The sequence below is a fragment of the Salmo salar genome, chromosome 10 (genome assembly GCF_965601325.2).
Source record: "Salmo salar chromosome 10, fSalSal1, whole genome shotgun sequence".
Classification (NCBI taxonomy): Eukaryota; Metazoa; Chordata; class Actinopteri; order Salmoniformes; family Salmonidae; genus Salmo; species Salmo salar.
Window position 1 is genome coordinate 110,595,656 of NC_138300.1, and position 22,009 is coordinate 110,617,664.

At 44.5% G+C, this 22,009-nt stretch overlaps 1 protein-coding gene across 1 annotated transcript; it reads left to right on the forward strand.

Moving 5' to 3' along the window:
- The first annotated feature begins 6,647 nt into the window (after positions 1–6,647).
- On the forward strand, positions 6,648–20,010 carry LOC106561504 (tripartite motif-containing protein 16). Its single transcript, XM_045688413.2, has 6 exons — positions 6,648–7,310; positions 8,563–8,658; positions 13,131–13,364; positions 18,577–18,736; positions 18,862–18,921; positions 19,155–20,010. The coding sequence occupies exons 1-6, from the start codon at positions 6,714–6,716 to the stop codon at positions 19,676–19,678; spliced, it is 1,671 nt and encodes a 556-aa protein (XP_045544369.2). The 5' UTR covers positions 6,648–6,713; the 3' UTR covers positions 19,679–20,010.
- The last annotated feature ends 1,999 nt before the right edge of the window (positions 20,011–22,009 follow it).

The window sequence follows — 22,009 nt, forward strand, 5'->3', positions numbered from 1 at the left end:
GTTTGTGAAGGGGAGGGACTTCCTGGTTCTGCCAGAGGGCTGGGGTTAGAGGGAGGGAAGGAGGGAGTGAGAGAGGGAGGGGTTACAGGAAGGGAGGGAGAGAGAGAAAACTGCAGGCAAAGTTGAGAAGGAGACAAATATTTTAGTTCCTAGGTTAGGACCCTTAATATGGAATGCATTAAATAGAGTGGTTAGAATATAGAAAGGGTAACAGTTTCTATGAAGAACATATCTATAATGCTTTTAATGAATGTTGTAATGTCTTAAACTGATATGCTGTGATACTAACTATAAGCCTCCATAATAACTCATACGTGGTTGTAAAACTGTACAATGTGTTATAGATAATTAGCTACAATTGGGGGAGGGGGGACTTGAAATGGATACAATGTACTGGAGGTGAAATGAATACTGGATGTATTGACTGATCATTGAGAATGATGGAACACTTTAAATTACAGTGTGTTTATTGGTGTGTAATTGTTCCTGTTAGTACAGTGGTGTAACAAGTACTGTGATGCCTCATTCTTCCACTGTACTAGCAGCAGTAACCCTAACCAGTAATAAGGCTACTGGAATGGAAACTGGTACAGGAAATATAAAGTAAGGATTTATACATGTCATCTATGATATACTGTATGTAATGAGATGTCTCTGTCTTCTAGATGGTGTTCTATACTGGATGTAATGATATGTCTTCTAGATGGTGTTCTATACTGTATGTAATGATATGTCTCTGTCTTCTAGATGGTGTTCTATACTGTATGTAATGATATGTCTCTGTCTTCTAGATGGTGTTCTATACTGTATGTAATGATATGTCTTCTAGATGGTGTTCTATACTGTATGTAATGATATGTCTCTGTCTTCTAGATGGTGTTCTATACTGTATGTAATGATATGTCTCTGTCTTCTAGATGGTGTTCTATACTGTATGTAATGATATGTCTCTGTCTTCTAGATGGTGTTCTATACTGTATGTAATGATATGTCTTCTAGATGGTGTTCTATACTGTATGTAATGATATGTCTTCTAGATGGTGTTCTATACTGTATGTAATGATATGTCTCTGTCTTCTAGATGGTGTTCTATACTGTATGTAATGATATGTCTCTGTCTTCTAGATAGTGTTCTATACTGTATGTAATGATATGTCTTCTAGATGGTGTTCTATACTGTATGTAATGATATGTCTTCTAGATGGTGTTCTATACTGTATGTAATGAGATGTCTCTGTCTTCTAGATGGTGTTCTATACTGTATGTATTGATATGTCTCTGTCTTCTAGATGGTCCTCTATACTGTACGTAATGATATGTCTCTGTCTTCTAGATGGTGTTCTATACTGTATGTAATGATATGTCTCTGTCTTCTAGATGGTGTTCTATACTGTATGTAATGATATGTCTTCTAGATGGTGTTCTATACTGTATGTAATGAGATGTCTCTGTCTTCTAGATGGTGTTCTATACTGTATGTAATGATATGTCTTCTAGATGGTGTTCTATACTGTATGTAATGATATGTCTCTGTCTTCTAGATGGTGTTCTATACTGTATGTATTGATATGTCTCTGTCTTCTAGATGGTCCTCTATACTGTACGTAATGATATGTCTCTGTCTTGTAGATGGTGTTCTATACTGTATGTAATGATATGTCTCTGTCTTCTAGATGGTGTTCTATACTGTATGTATTGATATGTCTCTGTCTTCTAGATGGTGTTCTATACTGTATGTAATGATATGTCTCTGTCTTCTAGATGGTGTTCTATACTGTATGTAATGATATGTCTTCTAGATGGTGTTCTATACTGTATGTAATGATATGTCTCTGTCTTCTAGATGGTGTTCTATACTGTATGTAATGATATGTCTCTGTCTTCTAGATGGTGTTCTATACTGTATGTAATGATATGTCTCTGTCTTCTAGATGGTGTTCTATACTGTATGAATTCTGAGGATTTAAATATGAATCTATTAGCATCCATGTTGTTAATATAGTTGTTAAAGTTGTTATTGTTTCACTTAAACATTTCATTTTGGGACCAAAAGGTGATCAAACATCTTCTTTCTGTCTAGAAAACAAACAACAAATGTTGTCAATGTTTCTGTCTTATTTCAGCTGTTGTTCTACACTTCAACGTGCTCCACTTTTCTGTTGATCGTTGAAGAAACAATGTTATTCAATGTAACAGAGTGATTTATCACAGTGTCAGACTGTTACATAGACATTAATCATGGTTCCTTTCCATGTAAATGTAACAGAGTGATTTATCACAGTGTCAGACTGTTACATAGACATTAATCATGGTTCCTTTCCATGTCAATGTAACAGAGTGATCTATCACAGTGTCAGACTGTTACATAGACATTAATCATGGTTCCTTTCCATGTCAATTTGGATTTGTAATAACACTGTGTTATAATAGTGCTTTGACCAAGAAGCTGCTGGGAAACACGTCAACAATTCATATCATTGATGGGAATGAATCTGTCGTCCTGAACCTTATTTTTCCATTTCACTATTTGAAGTCATTTAAAAAAACTTTATCTGGGCTTGATTAAACTTGGCTGGTACAATGGAACAAATAGAACAATGCTAAAAGTTCAAAACCCTGACCACCTGACACTCCAGGCAGGCAAAAGCAAAAGCTCAATGTATTTGAAAGATTTCAAATAGTGTCACGCCCTGACCACAGAGAGCCCTTGGTTCTCTATGGTGTTGTAGGTCAGGGTGTGACCATAGAGAGCCCTTGGTTCTCTATGGTGTTGTAGGTCAGGGCCCTGACCATAGAGAGCCCTTGGTTCTCTATGGTGTTGTAGGTCAGGGCCCTGACCATAGAGAGTCCTTGGTTCTCTATGGTGTTGTAGGTCAGGGCCCTGACCATAGAGAGCCCTTGGTTCTCTATGGTGTTGTAGGTCAGGGCCCTGACCATTGAGAGCCCTTGGTTCTCTGTGGTGTTGTAGGTCAGGCCCTGACCATAGAGAGCCCTTGGTTCTCTATGGTGTTGTAGGTCAGGGCGTGACTAGGGGGTGTTCTAGTGTATTATATTTCTATGTTTGGGTTTGAGTATGGTTCCCAATTAGAGGCAGCTGATTATCGTTGTCTCTAATTGGGGGTCATACTTAAGGAGTCCCTGTTCCCACCTGCATTGTGGGATATTGTTTTAGTTAGTGCTTTGTGCGCTCCGTGACTGCACGTTTGTTATATTCTTTGTTTTGTTGTAAGTTTTACTATTAAACACAATGTGGAACTCTATGCATGCTGCGCCTTGGTCCACTCATTTCAACAATCGGGACAAATAGTATTTGAACCCAGGTCAAGAGTGGATGATGTTGGTGTATTGGTACTGAATATACCAGAGATGGAGACAGGACAGACTGGAACAGAACCAGTGAGACCCAGACCAAGACTCAACAACTAGAGACCTCTAGACCCATGTGTTTAACCTGTAAGGTGACCAAGACCAGTTTAAATGTGTCTCACCTGTAAGGAGACCAAGACCAGTTTAAATGTGTCTCACCTGTAAGGAGACCAAGACCAGTTTAAATGTGTCTCACCTGTAAGGAGACCAAGACCAGTTTAAATGTGTCTCACCTGTAAGGAGACCAAGACCAGTTTAAATGTGTCTCATCCTATATAACTACTGCTGTCTACTTCATATGTATATACTGTATTCTAGTCATGGTTCATCCAATATAACTACTGCTGTCTACTTCATATGTACATACTGTATTCTAGTCATGGTTCATCCTATATAACTACTGCTGTACATATACTATTCTTCAGATATACTACAGATGTACTCCAAATTGTCTTTGCATCACATTACATCACATATGTAAAGTTGAATTCGGAAGTTTACATACACTAGGTTGGAGTCATTAAAACTCGTTTTCAACCACTCCACAAATTTCTTGTCAGCAAACTATAGTTTTGGCAACTCGGTTAGGACATCTACTTTGTGCATTGCACAAGTAATTTTTCCAATAATTGTTTACAGACAGACTACATTTACGTCATTTAGCAGACGCTCTTATCCAGAGCGACTTACAGTAGTGAATACATACATTTCATGCATTTATTTTATTTGTTATTAAAAAAAAATTGTACTGGCCCCCTGTGGGAATCGAACCCACAAACCTGGCGTTGCAAACACCATGCTCTACCAACTGAGCCACAGGGAAGACCCAATAGACTTAACTCATAATTCCAGTGGGTCGGAAGTTTACATACACTAAGTTGACTGTGCCTTTAAACAGCTTGGAAAATTACAGAAAATGATGTTATGGCTTTAGAAGCTTCTGATTGGCTAATTGACATCATTTGAGTCAATTGGATGTGTACCTGTGGATGTATTTCAAGGCCTACCTTCAAACTCAGTGCCTCTTTGCTTGACATCATGGGAAAATCAAAAGAAATCAGCCAAGACCTCAGAGAAATAATTGTAGACCTCCACAAGTCTGGTTCATCCTTGGGAGCAATTGTCAAATGCCTGAAGGTACCACGTTCATCTGTACCAACAATAGTACACAAGTATGAACGCCATGGGACCACGCAGCCATCATACCGCTCAGGGAGGAGACGTGATCGTACTTTGGTGCGAAAAGTGCAAATCAATCCTAGAACAACAGCAAAGGACCTTGTGAAGATGCTGGAGGAAACAGGTATAAAAGTATCTATATCCACAGTAAAACGAGTCCTATACCGACATAACCTGAAAGGCCGCTCAGCAAGGAAGAAGCCACTGCTCCAAAACCGCCATAGAAAAGCCAGATTACGGTTTGCAACTGCACATGGAGACAAAGATCGTACTTTTGGAGAAATGTCCTCTGGTCTGATGAAAAATAAATCTGACTGTTTGGCCGTAATGACCATCGTTATGTTTGGAAGGAAAAGGGGGAGCCTTGCAAGCCAAAGAACACCATCCCAACCGTGAAACACGGGGGTGGCAGCATCATGTTGTGGGGGTGCTTTGCTGCAGGAGGGACTGGTGCACTTCACAAAATAGATGGCATCATGAGGAAGGAAAATTATGTGGATATATTGAAGCAACATCTCAAGACATCAGTCAGGAAGTTAAAGCTTGGTCACAAATTGTCACGACTTCCACCGAAGGTGGCTCCTCTCCCTGTTCGGGTGGCGCTCGGAGGTCTTCGTCGCCGGGCTACTAGCTGCCACCGATCGTTTTTCTTTTTCGTTTGGTTTTGTCTGTCTTGATTGTGTTTAGATTGTTTCGTTTGGGTATTTATTTACCCGCTTTGTTTCGTGTGGGTTTGTTTCGTCTTCCCTGGTGTATGTTGGGTGACGTTATTTTTGTTCATTTGTTTCATTCAGGGTTTTCCCTAGACTTTGGTCTAGTGGTGTTTTTGGACTGTCTGTTTGGTCCTGTACCTGTATGTTTTTTGGATGAATTTATTAAATATATTTTCTACGTATTTACTCCTCTCCTGCGCCTGACTTCTACACCCACCTCTCAAAGAGAGCTGTGACACAAATGGGTCTTCCAAATGGACAATGACCCCAAGCATACTTCCAAAGTTGTGGCAAAATAGCTTAAGGACAACAAAGTCAAGGTATTGGAGTGCCCATCACAAAGCCCTGACCTCAATCTATAGAAGATTTGTGGGCAAAACTGAAAAAGTCCAACAAACCTGACTCCAATACGCAAGCTCTGTCAGGGGGAATGGGACAAAATTCACCCAACTTATTGCGGGAAGCTTGTGGAAGGCTACCTGAAACATTTGATCCAAGTTAAACAATTTAAAGGCAATGCTACCAAATACTAATTGAGTGTATGTAAACTTCTGTCCCACTGGGAATGTGATGAATGAAATAAAAGCTGAAATAAATCATTCTCTCAACTATTATTCTGACATTTCACATTCTTAAAATAAAGTGCTGATCCTAACTGACCTAAGCCACAGAATTTTTACTAGGATTAAATGTCAGTAATTGTTAAAAACTGAGTTTAAATGTATTTGGCGTATGTAAACTTCCAACTTAAATTGTACACAGTATATATATATATATTTTTTTTTTTTTTTTTATTTTTTTACATATACTCGGGACTCCAACATTGCTTGTCCTAATATTTAATTTTACTTTTAGATTAGTGTGTACTGTTAGATATTACAGCACTGTTGGAGCTAGGAACACAAGCATTTCACTACACCCGCGATAACATCTGATAAATATGTGTACGCGACCAATAAAATAAAATGTGATTGTATGGTTGAAAGTGTTAGATAATTCTCAATCCGTGTTGTGTCTTGTCTAAGAACAGCCCTTAGCCGTGGTACTGTATAATAACCATATATCACACCTCCTCAGGACTTATTGATTCATTACAACACATAAATGTATTATAAGGCATTATAAAGGTCATTAAAATAATGATACATATGTACTTCATAGAAACTGTTACCCGTCATATATTCTAACAACTCACATTTTAAGATTCATTATGTCATTTGTTCCATGTTAAGGACTCTAACCTTGGAACAAAACTATTTGTCTCCCTCTATGTTGCATGCAGTTCCTCTCTCTCTCTCTTCCTCCATTCCTCTAACCCCTCCCTCCCTCCTTCTAACCCCACCCCTCTGGCAGAACCAGGAAGTCCCTCCCCCTTCCACAAACTCTCTTCTGAGGAAACGAAACTGATCTGAGTCTCTGTGTCGTCTGTCTGTGTGAGAGTGAACAACCGTCCAAATGGCTCAGCAGGGAGTTCTGCTGGACCAGTACCAGTTCTGTTGTTCTGTCTGTCTGGATCTACTGAAGGAGCCGGTGGTTATTCCCTGTGGACACAATTACTGTAGAATCTGTATTGAGGACTGCTGGGATCAGGATGTTCTGAAAGGGGTCTATAGCTGTCCTCAGTGCAGAGAGACCTTCACTCCAAGGCCTAATCTGAGGAAAAATAACATGTTGGCTGAGCTGGTGGAGAAACTGAAGAAGACAGGACTTCAGGCAGCTCCCCCTCCTGCTCTGTGCTATGCTGGACCTGGAGATGTGGCGTGTGATTTCTGCACTGGGACTAGAAAGCAGAAAGCCCTCATGTCCTGTCTGGCGTGTCTGGCCTCTTACTGTGAGACTCATCTCCAACCTCACTATGAATCTCCTGCTTTGAAGAAGCACAAGCTGGTCAAAGCCACCGCACAACTACAGGAGAAGATCTGCTCTCATCATGACAAACTGCTGGAGGTTTATTGTTGTACTGATCAGCAGTGTATCTGTCTGCTTTGTGTGATGGATGAACATAAAGGCCATGATACAGTGTCAGCTGCAGCAGAGAGGACTGAGAAACAGGTAAGACCAGAACAACTTGTTGGTGACTGTCTGATAAACAAAGAATTAAAGATACAGTAGGAACTAAGGCTGTTTGAATATGAGATCATTCAAATGAAATTGATACAAATATGAACACAACCTTGAGTATATAGATATGTTAACCCAGATTCTCCAAATGTATCACCATTTTCTAAAGTCTGTTAGGTTCTGAACAGACAGAGTGAAAACTCAAACCAAGTTTATTCACCCACTGGGTCATACAGCTGCAAAGACAATGTATGATAACCCAAGAACATATATTTATAACCTCATACGAGGCGGGGTCAACTCCTTACACATCTAGACAGCCAATACATCTCTGTTGCTAGGCAGGAACTGAATTAGTTCTTCTCACTGGTGTAGTCATGGCCCTGCCTGATGCTAGAACCTTGGTGGGTGTGGAAGTGTATGTGTGTGAGATAAGACTGTAGTAGGAGGGTCGTTGTGGTGGGCCCCTCTGGCCCCCCTCCCAGAGGTTTCTTCTCACATCATCTGTTGACTTGAACTCGAGACAAATTCCTGTCTCCTCCCTAGTTCTGCAGCTGGCCTGCCTTATCAGAGACTAACTAGACTGTTGAATTCCTGGCTCCTCTCTAGTTCTGCAGCTGGCCTGCCTTATCAGAGACTAACTAGACTGTTGAATTCCTGGCTCCTCTCTAGTTCTGCAGCTGGCCTGCCTTATCAGAGACTAACTAGGCTGTTGAATTCCTGGCTCCTCCCTAGCTCTGCAGCTGGCCTGCCTTATCAGGAAATGAAACTAGTTGCCCTTTGTCTCCCTCTTTAGAAACATTGATATTCAACAATAACATATTTGAACAGAATATTTCAGCACTTCCCCTTGTCTCTCTCAGTAACTTTCCATACACCAAGTTCCTATCCACCCTTCATTGACCCCAACATATACATTCCTTATACATGTAAAGTCATCAATAAGTTATACTATGGTAACATGAATAAGTATATTTCTAGCTAGAATCCAACAAGTCAAACATCATTATCATTCATTATCAAACACCATTATCATTCGTTATCAAACACCCAATCAACTCCCTGATTAGTGTACTGTTAAAACTATAATCATTCACATGACTACATAATGATATCATTTCAGACAGACACTTCCTCAATATTTGTGATCCTTATCTTCTATGGGCCCTATGTCACATTACTATACTATTGATCTACTGGACAAATAAAGCTTGATAGCTCATTGAAGAGTGATTCTCCACAGAGGCAGCTGGGGATGAGTCAGCAGAAGGTCCAGCAGAGATTCCAGGAGAGAGAGAAGGAGCTGAAGGAGCTCCAACAGGCTGTGGAGTCTCTCAAGGTGAGTATTGTTGACCAGAGGAGACGCACCATTTCACATCTCTCCTCCATTCAGAGAGAGGGAGAGAGGTATCCCACTGACCCCACTGTTGAGAACAGTCTGTCTGGACCCCTTTCAGAGAATTAAATGCTTAATGTAACTGATGGGATATGAACCCAGGTCTACTGCGGGAGAAACCAACATATTGACCATTACACCAAGAGAACATTCCCTATTGGGCCGACACTGATTTAGAAGTCGCAGGCGGGGCTACCTCATCACATAACCATGAGTAACCATGACTGACTCTCTCTCTCTCAATTAAAATCAAATGGCTTTATTGGCATATGGGAAACATATGTTTACATATGAACAGAAATGAACAGTGAACATTTGTTTAGGGCAGACAAGCGCGACCAGCCAGCAGCGGGGGCTAGGACTAGGCTGGACACTACATTTTTAACCACATTTACTGATAAAACTCGTTCATTGCATCCGCCAAGGAGCCCAGTTATATAATATTACCATATGTCGCAGCTGTTTGGCGTAGTTTTGAAGTAAACGCGAAAAAGCGGGGCGTATTTTAGTTCATGTTTCACCCTGCCAGCTCCTATTAGTTGTATTGAAAAAACAGGCCTTATTTAGGTCATGTTTCACCCTGCCAGCTTCTATTAGTTGTATTGAAAAAACAGGTCTTATTTTAGGTCATGTTTCACCCTGCCAGCTCCTATTAGTTGTATTGAAAAAACAGGTCTTATTTTAGGTCATGTTTCACCCTGCCAGCTCCTATTAGTTGTATTGAACAAACAGGTCTTATTTTAGGTCATGTTTCACCCTGTCAGCTCCTATTAGTTGTATTGAAAAAACAGGTCTTATTTTAGGTCATGTTTCACCCTGCCGGCTCCTATTAGTTGTATTGAAAAAACAGGTCTTATTTTAGGTCATGTTTCACCCTGCCAGCTCCTATTAGTTGTATTGAAAAAACAGGTCTTATTTTAGGTCATGTTTCACCCTGCCAGCTCCTATTAGTTGTATTGTAAAAACAGGTCTTATTTTAGGTCATGTTTCACCCTGCCAGCTCCTATTAGTTGTATTGAAAAAACAGGTCTTATTTTAGGTCGTGTTTCACTCTGCCAGCTCCTATTAGTTGTATTGTAAAAACAGGTCTAACTTTAGCTCATGTTTCACCCTGCCAGCTCCTATTAATTGTATTAAACACTGTGGCACCAACTCACCTTCTGAAAGTTCTATTCCCAGTCCATTGTTCAGTCCAGTCAATCAAATGTATTTATAAAGTCCTTTTTACATCAGCAGATGTCACAAAGTGCTGTACAGAAACTCTAACCCTACGAATAACCTATTTTAGCCTGAACCCTAATTCTAGGGTAGGGTAGCCCACAACTATTTTAGTAATAATATTATGTTAGTAAATACCATTTTAGTACTAAATAGCATTTGTTATTTTTTAAATAAAACCTATGTAAGCATTTGCTTTTTATTAGTTATTTTATTTAATTTTTTATTGCAAGGCAGAACATTTGATAAACAAGACTCATTTGTTTTACATGATAAATGTGGTTTGAACTTGGTGACATAGTAACCTCTATGTGAAAGTCCAGCAATTGGCGTGGGATAGGTGGGGCAGGTTTGAGACTGATCTCTCAAATTAAATACACTTTATTTCTAAGCTGCCTCACCAATATCTTTACGTGAATTAATAACTTTTAATTGGTAAATATTTCCAATAGATGGCAGCATAAGACCACTTAAGCATCAGTTATAGGCTACAAGCAGCAATATGATTGACATAAAATAGCATGCAACCAAAGACTATGTCCCATGATTTTCTAAAATGGTCACTCATTACTTTACAGTTAGCTATATATCTCTTGTTAGTCCTGTGTTGCTTTTGGGAGATCAAAACAATATTAACTATAGCAGGTATTGAACCCCGGTCAAATAACCACTAGTCAGATGTGCTGACCTCAACCCTAGTAAACATGCATTATGACATCATGTTAATATGTCATATTGGGAGTAAACAGCCTCGGAATAGAATAGACGATGCATCTTCCAGCCCGACAATAAATGACATCATGCAGCCCTCACGGTTAGTAAATGTACCTCTAGAAAAAAGAAACGCACACCTTTAAAGGCGAGGTGCTGGCTAGCGGAGTAGAACACTAGAAAATAAAGGAAAGCCGCACACTCTAAGAGCTCAGATGCAAAAATTGAATCACCAAATTAAATTGATGGTGATTAAATTTTTGCATCTGAGCTCTTAGAGTGTGCGGCTTTCCTTTATTTTCTAGTAAATGTACCTCAACATGCCCCTCTCTTGAGAATTACAAAACATAAAGTGTTATAGTTCATTTTATCACTAACAGCCATAAAATAACCATTTATATCATAATGTAACTGACATAAACCAAAAACATCATACATTTAGTTAATTATATAAAAATGTATATATTTAAATGGGTGACATTATCTGCCAAAGTAAAACCCCCTTAAAATAAACACAGACACTGGACACAGACAGTAAAAATTTGCTTTTTTAATATAAATCTGGTAGATCTCAAAAGAGCCTTTGCTTTGCCGAGCAGTTTTCAGGAGTGTGCTGCCTGCCTGCCTTCAGAGGAGTGTGTCTGTGAATAATGAAAGTTAATAAGTTACGGCCAAGCATTTTATATTTTAAATGTAACCTTTATTTAACTAGGCAAGTCAGTTAAAAACAAATTCTTATTTTCAATGATGGCCTTCCGAGGATCAGTGGGTTAACTGCCTTATTCAGGGGCAGAACGACAGATTTTTACCTTGTCAGCTCAGGGATTCATCCTGCAACCTTTCAGTTACTGGCCCAACGCTCCAACCACTCGGCTACCTGCTGCCTGGCCTAACGCTCTAACCACTAGACTACCTGTCGCCCAGGTATTGAACCCTGGTCAAAATACCAACAAATAGCCAAACGCTCTAAACACTAGACTACCAGTCACCTCTACACTCTAACCACTAGAATACCTGCCACCTCTACACTCTAACAACTAGACTACCTGCTGCCCGGCCAAAAGCTCTAACCACTAGACTACCTGCTGCCCAGCCAAACACTCTAACCACTAGACTACCTGCTGCCCAGCCAAACACTCTAACCACTAGACTACCTGCTGCCCGGCTAAATGCTCTAACCACTAGGCTACCTGTCACCTCTACACTCTAACCACTAGAATACCTGCCACCTCTACACTCTAACCACTAGACTACCTGCCACCTCTACACTCTAACAACTAGGCTACCTGCCACCTCTACACTCTAACCACTAGACTACCTGCCCCCCTTTCACAGAGGTCTAGTTTACGTTTACATGTGAGTCATTTAGCAGACACTCTTATCCAGAGCCACGAGGGTTAAGTGACTAAATCTGCATAAAAAAGGCGATTTACAGATTTTTCACCTAGTCTGCTCGGGGATTCAAACCAGCCACCTTTCAGTTACTGCCCAACGTTCTTAACCACTAGATTACAAACCACTAAATGTTAAACACAAAGTCAAATGGTCGAAGATAAAGGGTAAGCTGGTTAAATAAAAGACTGGTGTTATAACTTTCAGACTGCCATTGTTTTGGGGAAATAGGAACATGTCTATTTCTCCAATTATCTGTAATAGATGTATTTATTTTAATGGTTTGAAGTTCTTCACCATTTTAATCAGGATAACCTATTATTTCTAATGATGTAAGTTTGAGCAGCTTAGTTATGGTATGTCTGTTTATTTCACTAAATATCTCACAATGTGTAAATTTAGATGTTTTCATGTCGGACACCATTTTAATCAGGAGAATCTCCTCTTTCTAATGACATAAGGATGGGCAGCGTCCTCTGCTGTCATCGATCACTAGACCAGAAATAGTCAGAAGTTACCCGTTTTTTTCCTACTTCCTGGTAATGCAGACATAAACACACTTGGCACCATCGAGTTGCGGATGTTTACTTTCTACACCAGTTGTTATTTTTCAGTTTGGTCCTAAGAACAGGTTTTAGTGGTCAAATAAAAAGGTAGACATTTTTTGGTGCCATTTAGGGGAAACGGAATTCTAAGGATCATTCCAGTCAGAAGAGGCTCTGTGAAGGTTTGTTTCAATTCATTTGCTATGGCCTCTCTAGTGTTCCAGCTCAGACAACGTTCTTTGGCCGTTTTGACTCGTTCTATTGTCCAGCCTACTAGGACTCAGGGGACAGAGGCTGGGTCTAGCTCTGCTACGGGGCAGGCTACTGGAGGGGGGACCAGGAGGGAGGAGAGTAGAGCAGGGCCAAGCGGTGTTCTGTACCTGCCTGTCCAGGAGGGGGCACAAGGCCTGGTGGACCTGGAGAGCAGGATGGCAGCGTTCTGACTCAATGAGGTGCAGAGGCTACTGTACCTACTGTCTCTCTCTCTCTCTCTCTCTCTCTCTCTCTCTCTCTCTGTCTCTCTCTCTCTCTGTCTCTCTCTCTCAACAGCGCTCTGCACAGTCAGCAGTGGAGGACAGTGATAAGATCTTTACTGAGCTGATCCGCTCCATTGAGAGAAGGAGCTCTGAGGTGAAGGAGCTGATCAGAGCCCAAGAGAAGGCTCAAGTGAGTCAAGCTGAAGGAGTCCTGGAGCAACTGAAGCAGGAGATAGCTGAGCTGAGGAAGAGAAGCACTGAGCTGGAGCAGCTCTCACACACAGAGGATCACATCCATTTCCTCCAGGTAACTAAACTGCCTTGTTACATGTGATATGAAATTAGCTTAATGTGAAACTATTCATCTCAATCATTATGTTGTCCTGTCTGTCTCTCTCTCTCTCTCTATCTGTCTCTCTCTCTCTCTCTGTCGGTCTCTCTCTCTCTGTCTGTCCGTCTCTCTCTCTCTCTCTCTCTCTCTCTGTCCGTCTCTCTCTCTCTCTGTCCGTCTCTCTCTCTCTCTCTGTCCGTCTCTCTCTCTCTCTCTCTGTGCGTCCCTCTCTCTCTGTCCGTCCCTCTCTCTCTCTTTCCGTCACTCTCTCGCTCTCTCTCTGTCCGTCCCTCTCTCTCTCTCTGTCCGTCCCTCTCTCTCTCTCTGTCCCTCTTTCTCTCTGTCCGTCTCTCTCTCTGTCTGTCTGTCCCTCTCTCTGTCCGTCCCTCTTTCTTTGTCCGTCCGTCCCTCTCTCTCTGTCCGTCCCTCTCTCTCTCTCTGTCCGTCCCTCTCTCTCTCTCTGTCCGTCCCCCCCTCTCTCTGTCCGTCCCCCTCTCTCTCTGTCCGTCCCTCTCTCTCTCTGTCCGTCCCTCTCTCTGTCCGTCCCTCTCCCTCTCTCTGTCCGTCCCTCTCTCTCTCTCTGTCTGTCCCTCTCTCTCTCTCTGTCCGTCCCTCTCTCTCTCTCTGTCCGTCCCTCCCTCTCTCTGTCCGTCCCCCTCTCTCCTTCCGCCCCTCTCTCTTTCTTTCTGTCCGTCCCTCTCTCTCTCTCTGTCCGTCCCCCTCTCTCTATCCGTCCCTCTCTCTCTCTCTGTCTGTTCCTCTCTCTCTCTCTGTCCATCCCTCTCTCTCTCTGTCCGTCCCTCTCCCTCTCTCTGTCCGTCCCCATCTCTCCTTCTGCCCCTCTCTCTTTCTTTCTGTCCGTCCCTCTCTCTCTCTCTGTCCGTCTCTCTCTCTCTCTCTGTCCGTCCCTCTCTCTCTCTCTGTCCGTCCCTCTCTCTCTCTGTCTGTCCCCCTCTCTCTATCCGTCCCTCTCTCTCTCTCTGTCCGTCCCTCTCTCTCTCTCTGTCCGTCCCTCTCTCTCTCCTTCCATCCCTCTCCCTCTCTCTGTCCGTCCCCCTCTCTCCTTCCGCCCCTCTCTCTCTCTTTCTGTCCGTCCTTCTCTCTCTCTCTGTCCGTCCCTCTTTCTCTCTGTCCATCCCTCTCTCTCTCTCTGTCCGTCCCTCTCTCTCTCTCTCTCCGTCCCTCTCTCTCTCTCTGTCCGTCCCTCTCTCTCTCTCTGTCCGTCCCTCTCTCTCTTTGTCTGTCCCTCTCTCTCTCTGTCCATCCCTCTCTCTCTGTCTGTTCCTCTCTCTCTCTGTCCGTCCCCCTCTCCCTCTGTTCATCCCTCTCTCTTTCTCCGTCCGTCCCTCTCTCTCTCTCTCCGTACGTCTCTCTCTCTGTCTGTCCGTCTCTCTGTCTCTCTATGTCCATCTCTCTGTCTCTCTGTGTCCTTCCCTCTCTCTCTCTCTCTCTCTCTGTCCTTCCCTCTCTCCATCTCTCTCTGTCCCTGTCTCTCTTTCTCTGTCGGTCCCTCTCCCTCCCTCTCTCTCTCTGTCCGTCCCTCTCCCTCTCTCTCTGTCCCTCTCTCTCTCTCTCTCTCTGTCCGTCCCTCTCTCTCCATCTCTGTCCGTCCCTCTGTCTCTCTGTCCGTCCCTCTCTCTCTCTCTGTCCCTCTCTCTCTCTCTGTCCGTCCCTCTCTGTCTCTCTGTCTGTCCCTCTCTCTCCATCTCTCTCTGTCCCTGTCTCTCTCTCTCTGTTGGTCCCTCTCCCTCCCTGTCTCTCTGTGTCCGTCCCTCTCCATCTCTCTCTGTCCCTCTCTCTCTTTCTCTGTCTGTCCCTCTCTCTCTCGCTCTCTCTCTCTCTGTCCGTCCCTCTCTCTCTCTGTCCGTCCCTCTCTCTCTCTCTGTCCCTCTTTCTCTCTGTCCGTCTCTCTCTCTGTCTGTCTGTCCCTCTCTCTGTCCGTCTCTCTGTCTCTTTCTGTCCGTCCCTCTCTCTGTCCGTCCCTCTTTCTTTGTCCGTCCGTCCCTCTCTCTCTGTCCGTCCCTCTCTCTCTCTCTGTCCGTCCCTCTCTCTCTCTCTGTCCGTCCCCCCCTCTCTCTGTCCGTCCCCCTCTCTCTCTGTCCGTCCCTCTCTCTCTCTGTCCGTCCCTCTCTCTCTGTCCGTCCCTCTCTCTGTCCGTCCCTCTCCCTCTCTCTGTCCGTCCCTCTCTCTCTCTCTGTCTGTCCCTCTCTCTCTCTCTGTCCGTCCCTCTCTCTCTCTCTGTCCGTCCCTCCCTCTCTCTGTCCGTCCCCCTCTCTCCTTCCGCCCCTCTCTCTTTCTTTCTGTCCGTCCCTCTCTCTCTCTCTGTCCGTCCCCTCTCTCTATCCGTCCCTCTCTCTCTCTCTGTCTGTCCCTCTCTCTCTCTCTGTCCATCCCTCTCTCTCTCTGTCCGTCCCTCTCCCTCTCTCTGTCCGTCCCCATCTCTCCTTCTGCCCCTCTCTCTTTCTTTCTGTCCGTCCCTCTCTCTCTCTCTGTCCGTCCCTCTCTCTCTCTGTCCATCCCTCTCTCTCTCCCTGTCCGTCCCTCTCTCTCTCTCTGTCCGTCCCTCTCTCTCTCTCTGTCCGTCCCTCTCTCTCTTTGTCCGTCCCTCTCTCTCTCTCTGTCCGTCCCTCTCTCTCTCTCTGTCCGTCCCCCCCTCTCTCTGTCCGTCCCCCTCTCTCTCTGTCCGTCCCTCTCTCTCTCTGTCCGTCCCTCTCTCTCTGTCCGTCCCTCTCTCTGTCCGTCCCTCTCCCTCTCTCTGTCCGTCCCTCTCTCTCTCTCTGTCTGTCCCTCTCTCTCTCTCTGTCCGTCCCTCTCTCTCTCTCTGTCCGTCCCTCCCTCTCTCTGTCCGTCCCCCTCTCTCCTTCCGCCCCTCTCTCTTTCTTTCTGTCCGTCCCTCTCTCTCTCTCTGTCCGTCCCCTCTCTCTATCCGTCCCTCTCTCTCTCTCTGTCTGTCCCTCTCTCTCTCTCTGTCCATCCCTCTCTCTCTCTGTCCGTCCCTCTCCCTCTCTCTGTCCGTCCCCATCTCTCCTTCTGCCCCTCTCTCTTTCTTTCTGTCCGTCCCTCTCTCTCTCTCTGTCCGTCCCTCTCTCTCTCTGTCCATCCCTCTCTCTCTCCCTGTCCGTCCCTCTCTCTCTCTCTGTCCGTCCCTCTCTCTCTCTCTGTCCGTCCCTCTCTCTCTTTGTCCGTCCCTCTCTCTCTCTCTGTCCGTCCCTCTCTCTCTCTCTGTCCGTCCCCCCCTCTCTCTGTCCGTCCCCCTCTCTCTCTGTCCGTCCCTCTCTCTCTCTGTCCGTCCCTCTCTCTCTGTCCGTCTCTCTCTCTGTCCGTCCCTCTCCCTCTCTCTGTCCGTCCCTCTCTCTCTCTCTGTCTGTCCCTCTCTCTCTCTCTGTCCGTCCCTCTCTCTCTCTCTGTCCGTCCCCCCCTCTCTCTGTCCGTCCCCCTCTCTCTCTGTCCGTCCCTCTCTCTCTCTGTCCGTCCCTCTCTCTCTGTCCGTCCCTCTCTCTGTCCGTCCCTCTCCCTCTCTCTGTCCGTCCCTCTCTCTCTCTCTGTCTGTCCCTCTCTCTCTCTCTGTCCGTCCCTCTCTCTCTCTCTGTCCGTCCCTCCCTCTCTCTGTCCGTCCCCCTCTCTCCTTCCGCCCCTCTCTCTTTCTTTCTGTCCGTCCCTCTCTCTCTCTCTGTCCGTCCCCTCTCTCTATCCGTCCCTCTCTCTCTCTCTGTCTGTCCCTCTCTCTCTCTCTGTCCATCCCTCTCTCTCTCTGTCCGTCCCTCTCCCTCTCTCTGTCCGTCCCCATCTCTCCTTCTGCCCCTCTCTCTTTCTTTCTGTCCGTCCCTCTCTCTCTCTCTGTCCGTCCCTCTCTCTCTCTGTCCATCCCTCTCTCTCTCCCTGTCCGTCCCTCTCTCTCTCTCTGTCCGTCCCTCTCTCTCTCTCTGTCCGTCCCTCTCTCTCTTTGTCCGTCCCTCTCTCTCTCTCTGTCCGTCCCTCTCTCTCTCTCTGTCCGTCCCTCTCTCTCTCTCTGTCCGTCCCTCTCCCTCTCTCTGTCCGTCCCTCTCTCTCTCTCTGTCCGTCCCCCTCTCACTGTCTGTCCCCCTCTCTCTATCCGTCCCTCTCTCTCTCTCTGTCCGTCCCTCTCTCTCTCTCTGTCCGTCCCTCTCTCTCTCCTTCCATCCCTCTCCCTCTCTCTGTCCGTCCCCCTCTCTCCTTCCGCCCCTCTCTCTCTCATTCTGTCCGTCCTTCTCTCTCTCTCTGTCCGTCCCTCTTTCTCTCTGTCCATCCCTCTCTCTCTCTCTGTCCGTCCCTCTCTCTCTCTCTCTCTCCGTCCCTCTCTCTCTCTCTGTCCGTCCCTCTCTCTCTCTCTGTCCGTCCCTCTCTCTCTTTGTCTGTCCCTCTCTCTCTCTGTCCATCCCTCTCTCTCTGTCTGTTCCTCTCTCTCTCTGTCCGTCCCCCTCTCCCTCTGTTCATCCCTCTCTCTTTCTCCGTCCGTCCCTCTCTCTCTCTCTCCGTACGTCTCTCTCTCTGTCTGTCCGTCTCTCTGTCTCTCTATGTCCATCTCTCTGTCTCTCTGTGTCCGTCCCTCTCTCTCTCTCTCTCTGTCCGTCCCTCTCTCCATCTCTCTCTGTCCCTGTCTCTCTTTCTCTGTCGGTCCCTCTCCCTCCCTCTCTCTCTCTGTCCGTCCCTCTCCCTCTCTCTCTGTCCCTCTCTCTCTCTCTCTCTGTCCGTCCCTCTCTCTCCATCTCTGTCCGTCCCTCTGTCTCTCTGTCCGTCCCTCTCTCTCTCTCTGTCCCTCTCTCTCTCTCTGTCCGTCCCTCTCTGTCTCTCTGTCTGTCCCTCTCTCTCCATCTCTCTCTGTCCCTGTCTCTCTCTCTCTGTTGGTCCCTCTCCCTCCCTGTCTCTCTGTGTCCGTCCCTCTCCATCTCTCTCTGTCCCTCTCTCTCTTTCTCTGTCTGTCCCTCTCTCTCTCTCTCTCTCTCTCTCTCTGTCCGTCCCTCTCTCTCTCTGTCCGTCCCTCTGTCTGTTCCTCTCTGTCTCTCTCTCTCTTTCCCCCTCTCTCTCTGTCCCCCTCTCTCTGTCCCTCTCTCTCTCTCTCTGTCCCTCTCTCTCTCTGTCCTTCTGTCTCTCTGTCCCCCTCTCTCTCTGTCCCTCTCTCTCTCTGTCTTCTCTCTCTCTCTCTCTCTCTCTCTCTCTCTCTCTCCAGAGTTATCAGTCTCTCTCCAGTATCAGTGTATCTTCAGACTTACCCAGCATCGTTGTCCGTCCTCTTCGGTACTTTGGAGATGTGAGTAAGACTGTGTCTGAACTGAGAGAGAAACTAGAAGACTTCCTTAAAGGAGAATGGACCAAGATCTCCACTACAGGTGTGTTGAAAACAATAAGAACATCAACTTTAGACCATTGAAAGTTCCCTACTAGTCATATACATGTGGAATATGGTATGATGATAACATTCCCTCTCTCTGTCAATGTGTTTGTGTGTCTGTAGTGAATATAGTGGATGTTGTACTGCCTCCAGAGCCCAAGACCAGAGAACAGTTGTTACAATGTGAGTATCTTTATTGTGAAGTAACTAACAGTCTCTTTTTACTGACACTCCTAACAATCCCTCTAGAAATATATAGCAATAGTAGATCTAATCAAAGACTGGGTATCTATCTGACTCATATTTCTCTGATTTGATCTCTGCTGTGCTCTAATCAAAGACAGGGTAGATACAGTATCTGACTTAACTTATTGTTCTGACTCCCCTCATTGGTCTCTACTCTGCTCTTCTTCCAGATTCCTGTCAGCTCACACTGGACCCAAACACAGCACACAAACACCTCTCTCTGTCTGAAGGGAACAGAAAGGTGACACGTACAGACCAAGTCCAACCATATCCTGACCATCCAGACAGATTCACCAACTACTGTCAGGTTCTGTGTAGAGAGGGTCTGTCTGGACGATGTTACTGGGAGGTGGAGTGGAGTGGGAGGGGTGTTGTTACAGCAGTCTCATATAAAGACATCAGCAGAACAGGGAGAGGTAATATATGTAATATATTTGGATTCAATAACAAGTCCTGGAATTTATATTACTTTAATGGTGGTTATTGTTTCAAACACAATAAAGTTGGGACTAAAGTATCAGGCCCTCAGTCCTCCAGAGTAGGAGTGTACCTGGATCACAAGGCAGGTACTCTGTCCTTCTACAGTGCCTCTGACACAATGACCCTCCTCCACAGAGTCCAGACCACATTCACTCAGACCCTCTATCCTGGGTTTTATGTCTATGATGGTACTGCTGAGCTGGTTAAACTGTAGTAGGGTCCACATAGATACTAGTCATGCTGGTGTAGTCTATAGCTGAGCTGGTTAAACTGTAGTTGGGTCCACATAGATACTAGTCATGCTGGTGTAGTCTATAGCTGAGCTGGTTAAACTGTAGTAGGGTCCACATAGATACTAGTCATGCTGGTGTAGTCTATAGCTGAGCTGGTTAAACTGTAGTAGGGTCTACATAGATACTAGTCATGCTGGTGGTGATGGTCCCCAGATGTGATGATTCATTCTGCTCTGTTTTTCTTTCCAATTGATTTTTTTCTGACTGATTTGATCTTCATAGATTTCATCCATTAAAATGCTTTGTATTAATATTTTTTAATCTCTTTCCATTTCCATGAATCATGATGTATGGTGTTGATGTATATTGGTTGTCATTCAGAACCATTGATATGCTTTCTCAATTTGTCAAGTTTTCCGTAGTGGCATTGAACAGATAGTTACTAAACTATATGGACTGGTTTCCTGGACATGGAACAGATAGTAACTAAACTATATGGACTGGTTTCCTGGACATGGAACAGATAGTAACTAAACTATATGGACTGGTTTCCTGGACATGGAACAGATAGTTACTAAACTATATGGACTGGTTTCCTGGACATGGAACAGATAGTAACTAAACTATATGGACTGGTTTCCTGGACATGGAACAGATAGTAACTAAACTATATGGGCTGGTTTCCTGGACATGGAACAGATAGTAACTAAACTATATGGACTGGTTTCCTGGACATGGAACAGATAGTAACTAAACTATATGGACTGGTTTCCTGGACATGGAACAGATAGTAACTAAACTATATGGACTGGTTTCCTGGACATGGAACAGATAGTAACTAAACTATATGGGCTGGTTTCCTGGACATGGAACAGATAGTAACTAAACTATATGGACTGGTTTCCTGGACATGGAACAGATAGTAACTAAACTATATGGACTGGTTTCCTGGACATGGAACAGATTAAGTGTGAAAAAAGTATGTTCAATGTAGATGTCCAGGAAACCGGTCCTAAATGTGTCATATTTCATCCTCCCATACTGCTCAGTCCAGCAACATCAAACCTGTCCAGCAAGTGGTGCTATTGACCAAACAAAAAAACAGCAGATATCTTGACTTGCCACTCAGTATATCAGTAATGTTCAGAATAGTACTTTAATATCATTGGAGATTGATGGTCTTTTTAATCCACTATCCAGAGTCAGGAACAGATGAAGTTAGGTCTGCTACTGTTCAGTGATTAAATATGATTTATGGTAATGGGAAATAAAAAATACAACACTAAACTTCATCTAGTAATAGTTTTCCTTTGTTATTTATTCAAAGGTGTGTCTTTAACTTGTAAATGGATTGTGTGGAGGTGAGCTAGTGGTGTAGGTGAATATTCCAGTTGTGTTTAGGCATCTTCATGTCTGACATCCCCCAGTTCTGTTCAGACCCATTGAACTGGGTCACATTCTAAATGGTGACTTGTATTGATAGTCCATACTGGACCTAACTGTGGTTTACCAGTGACTCCAACCTAAGTGTATGTAAACTTCCGACTTCAACTGTATTCTCTCATTACTGACATACTTTTTCACTAACATAATTGCATAACACAAAATAATTCATGTTAGATACTGCTCACTTCCATGAGAGCCATTGAAGTGTTGGATGAGATAGGACCCTGCCTTCACCTGGGGATATTTGTTGGACCCATCACAACAGGTGATGAGGACCTCATCCTTCAGCTGGACAAAGAAAGCCAGGGACTGCAGTCTGCTCCAGTCTCCAGCAGGGGGCAGTAAAACCCTATGGACCTGAAAGGGAAAGTGATGAGTAAAAATGAAAGGTGAATTTACATTGATGTTTCCACAGAGATCTGAGTCATTTTCACTAGGCACCAAACTGAAGAAAATGAAACTGACCTTAAGAAAATAAAAGTGTTTTGCTACAGTGTGCCCTAACGAATACAACCCTGGATTCAAATATCAATAAGCCAAAAACGTATTGTATGATCTTATCAGGTAAAGGTGTTTCAAATGGAACGGCAAGTCTCACCACTGAGAGGAAAACATCACTGGTCCACCTCTGCATCAGGTCAGCTATGTTGATCAGTACTGTCCCAGGGATGCTGGGAGCAGAGATGAACTCCCCTGACCTGGTACCACCTACGGAGTTGTCATTTTAATATCAGTTTAACCCCATTACTGCTATAACACACATCAACCATGTTAATAGAATGAAATGGATCCAGGTTCCATTTATTCTACAATAGATTTCATCACAGGTCACTTGGTAAGTTTGTTAATATCTCCAAAGTGGTCTG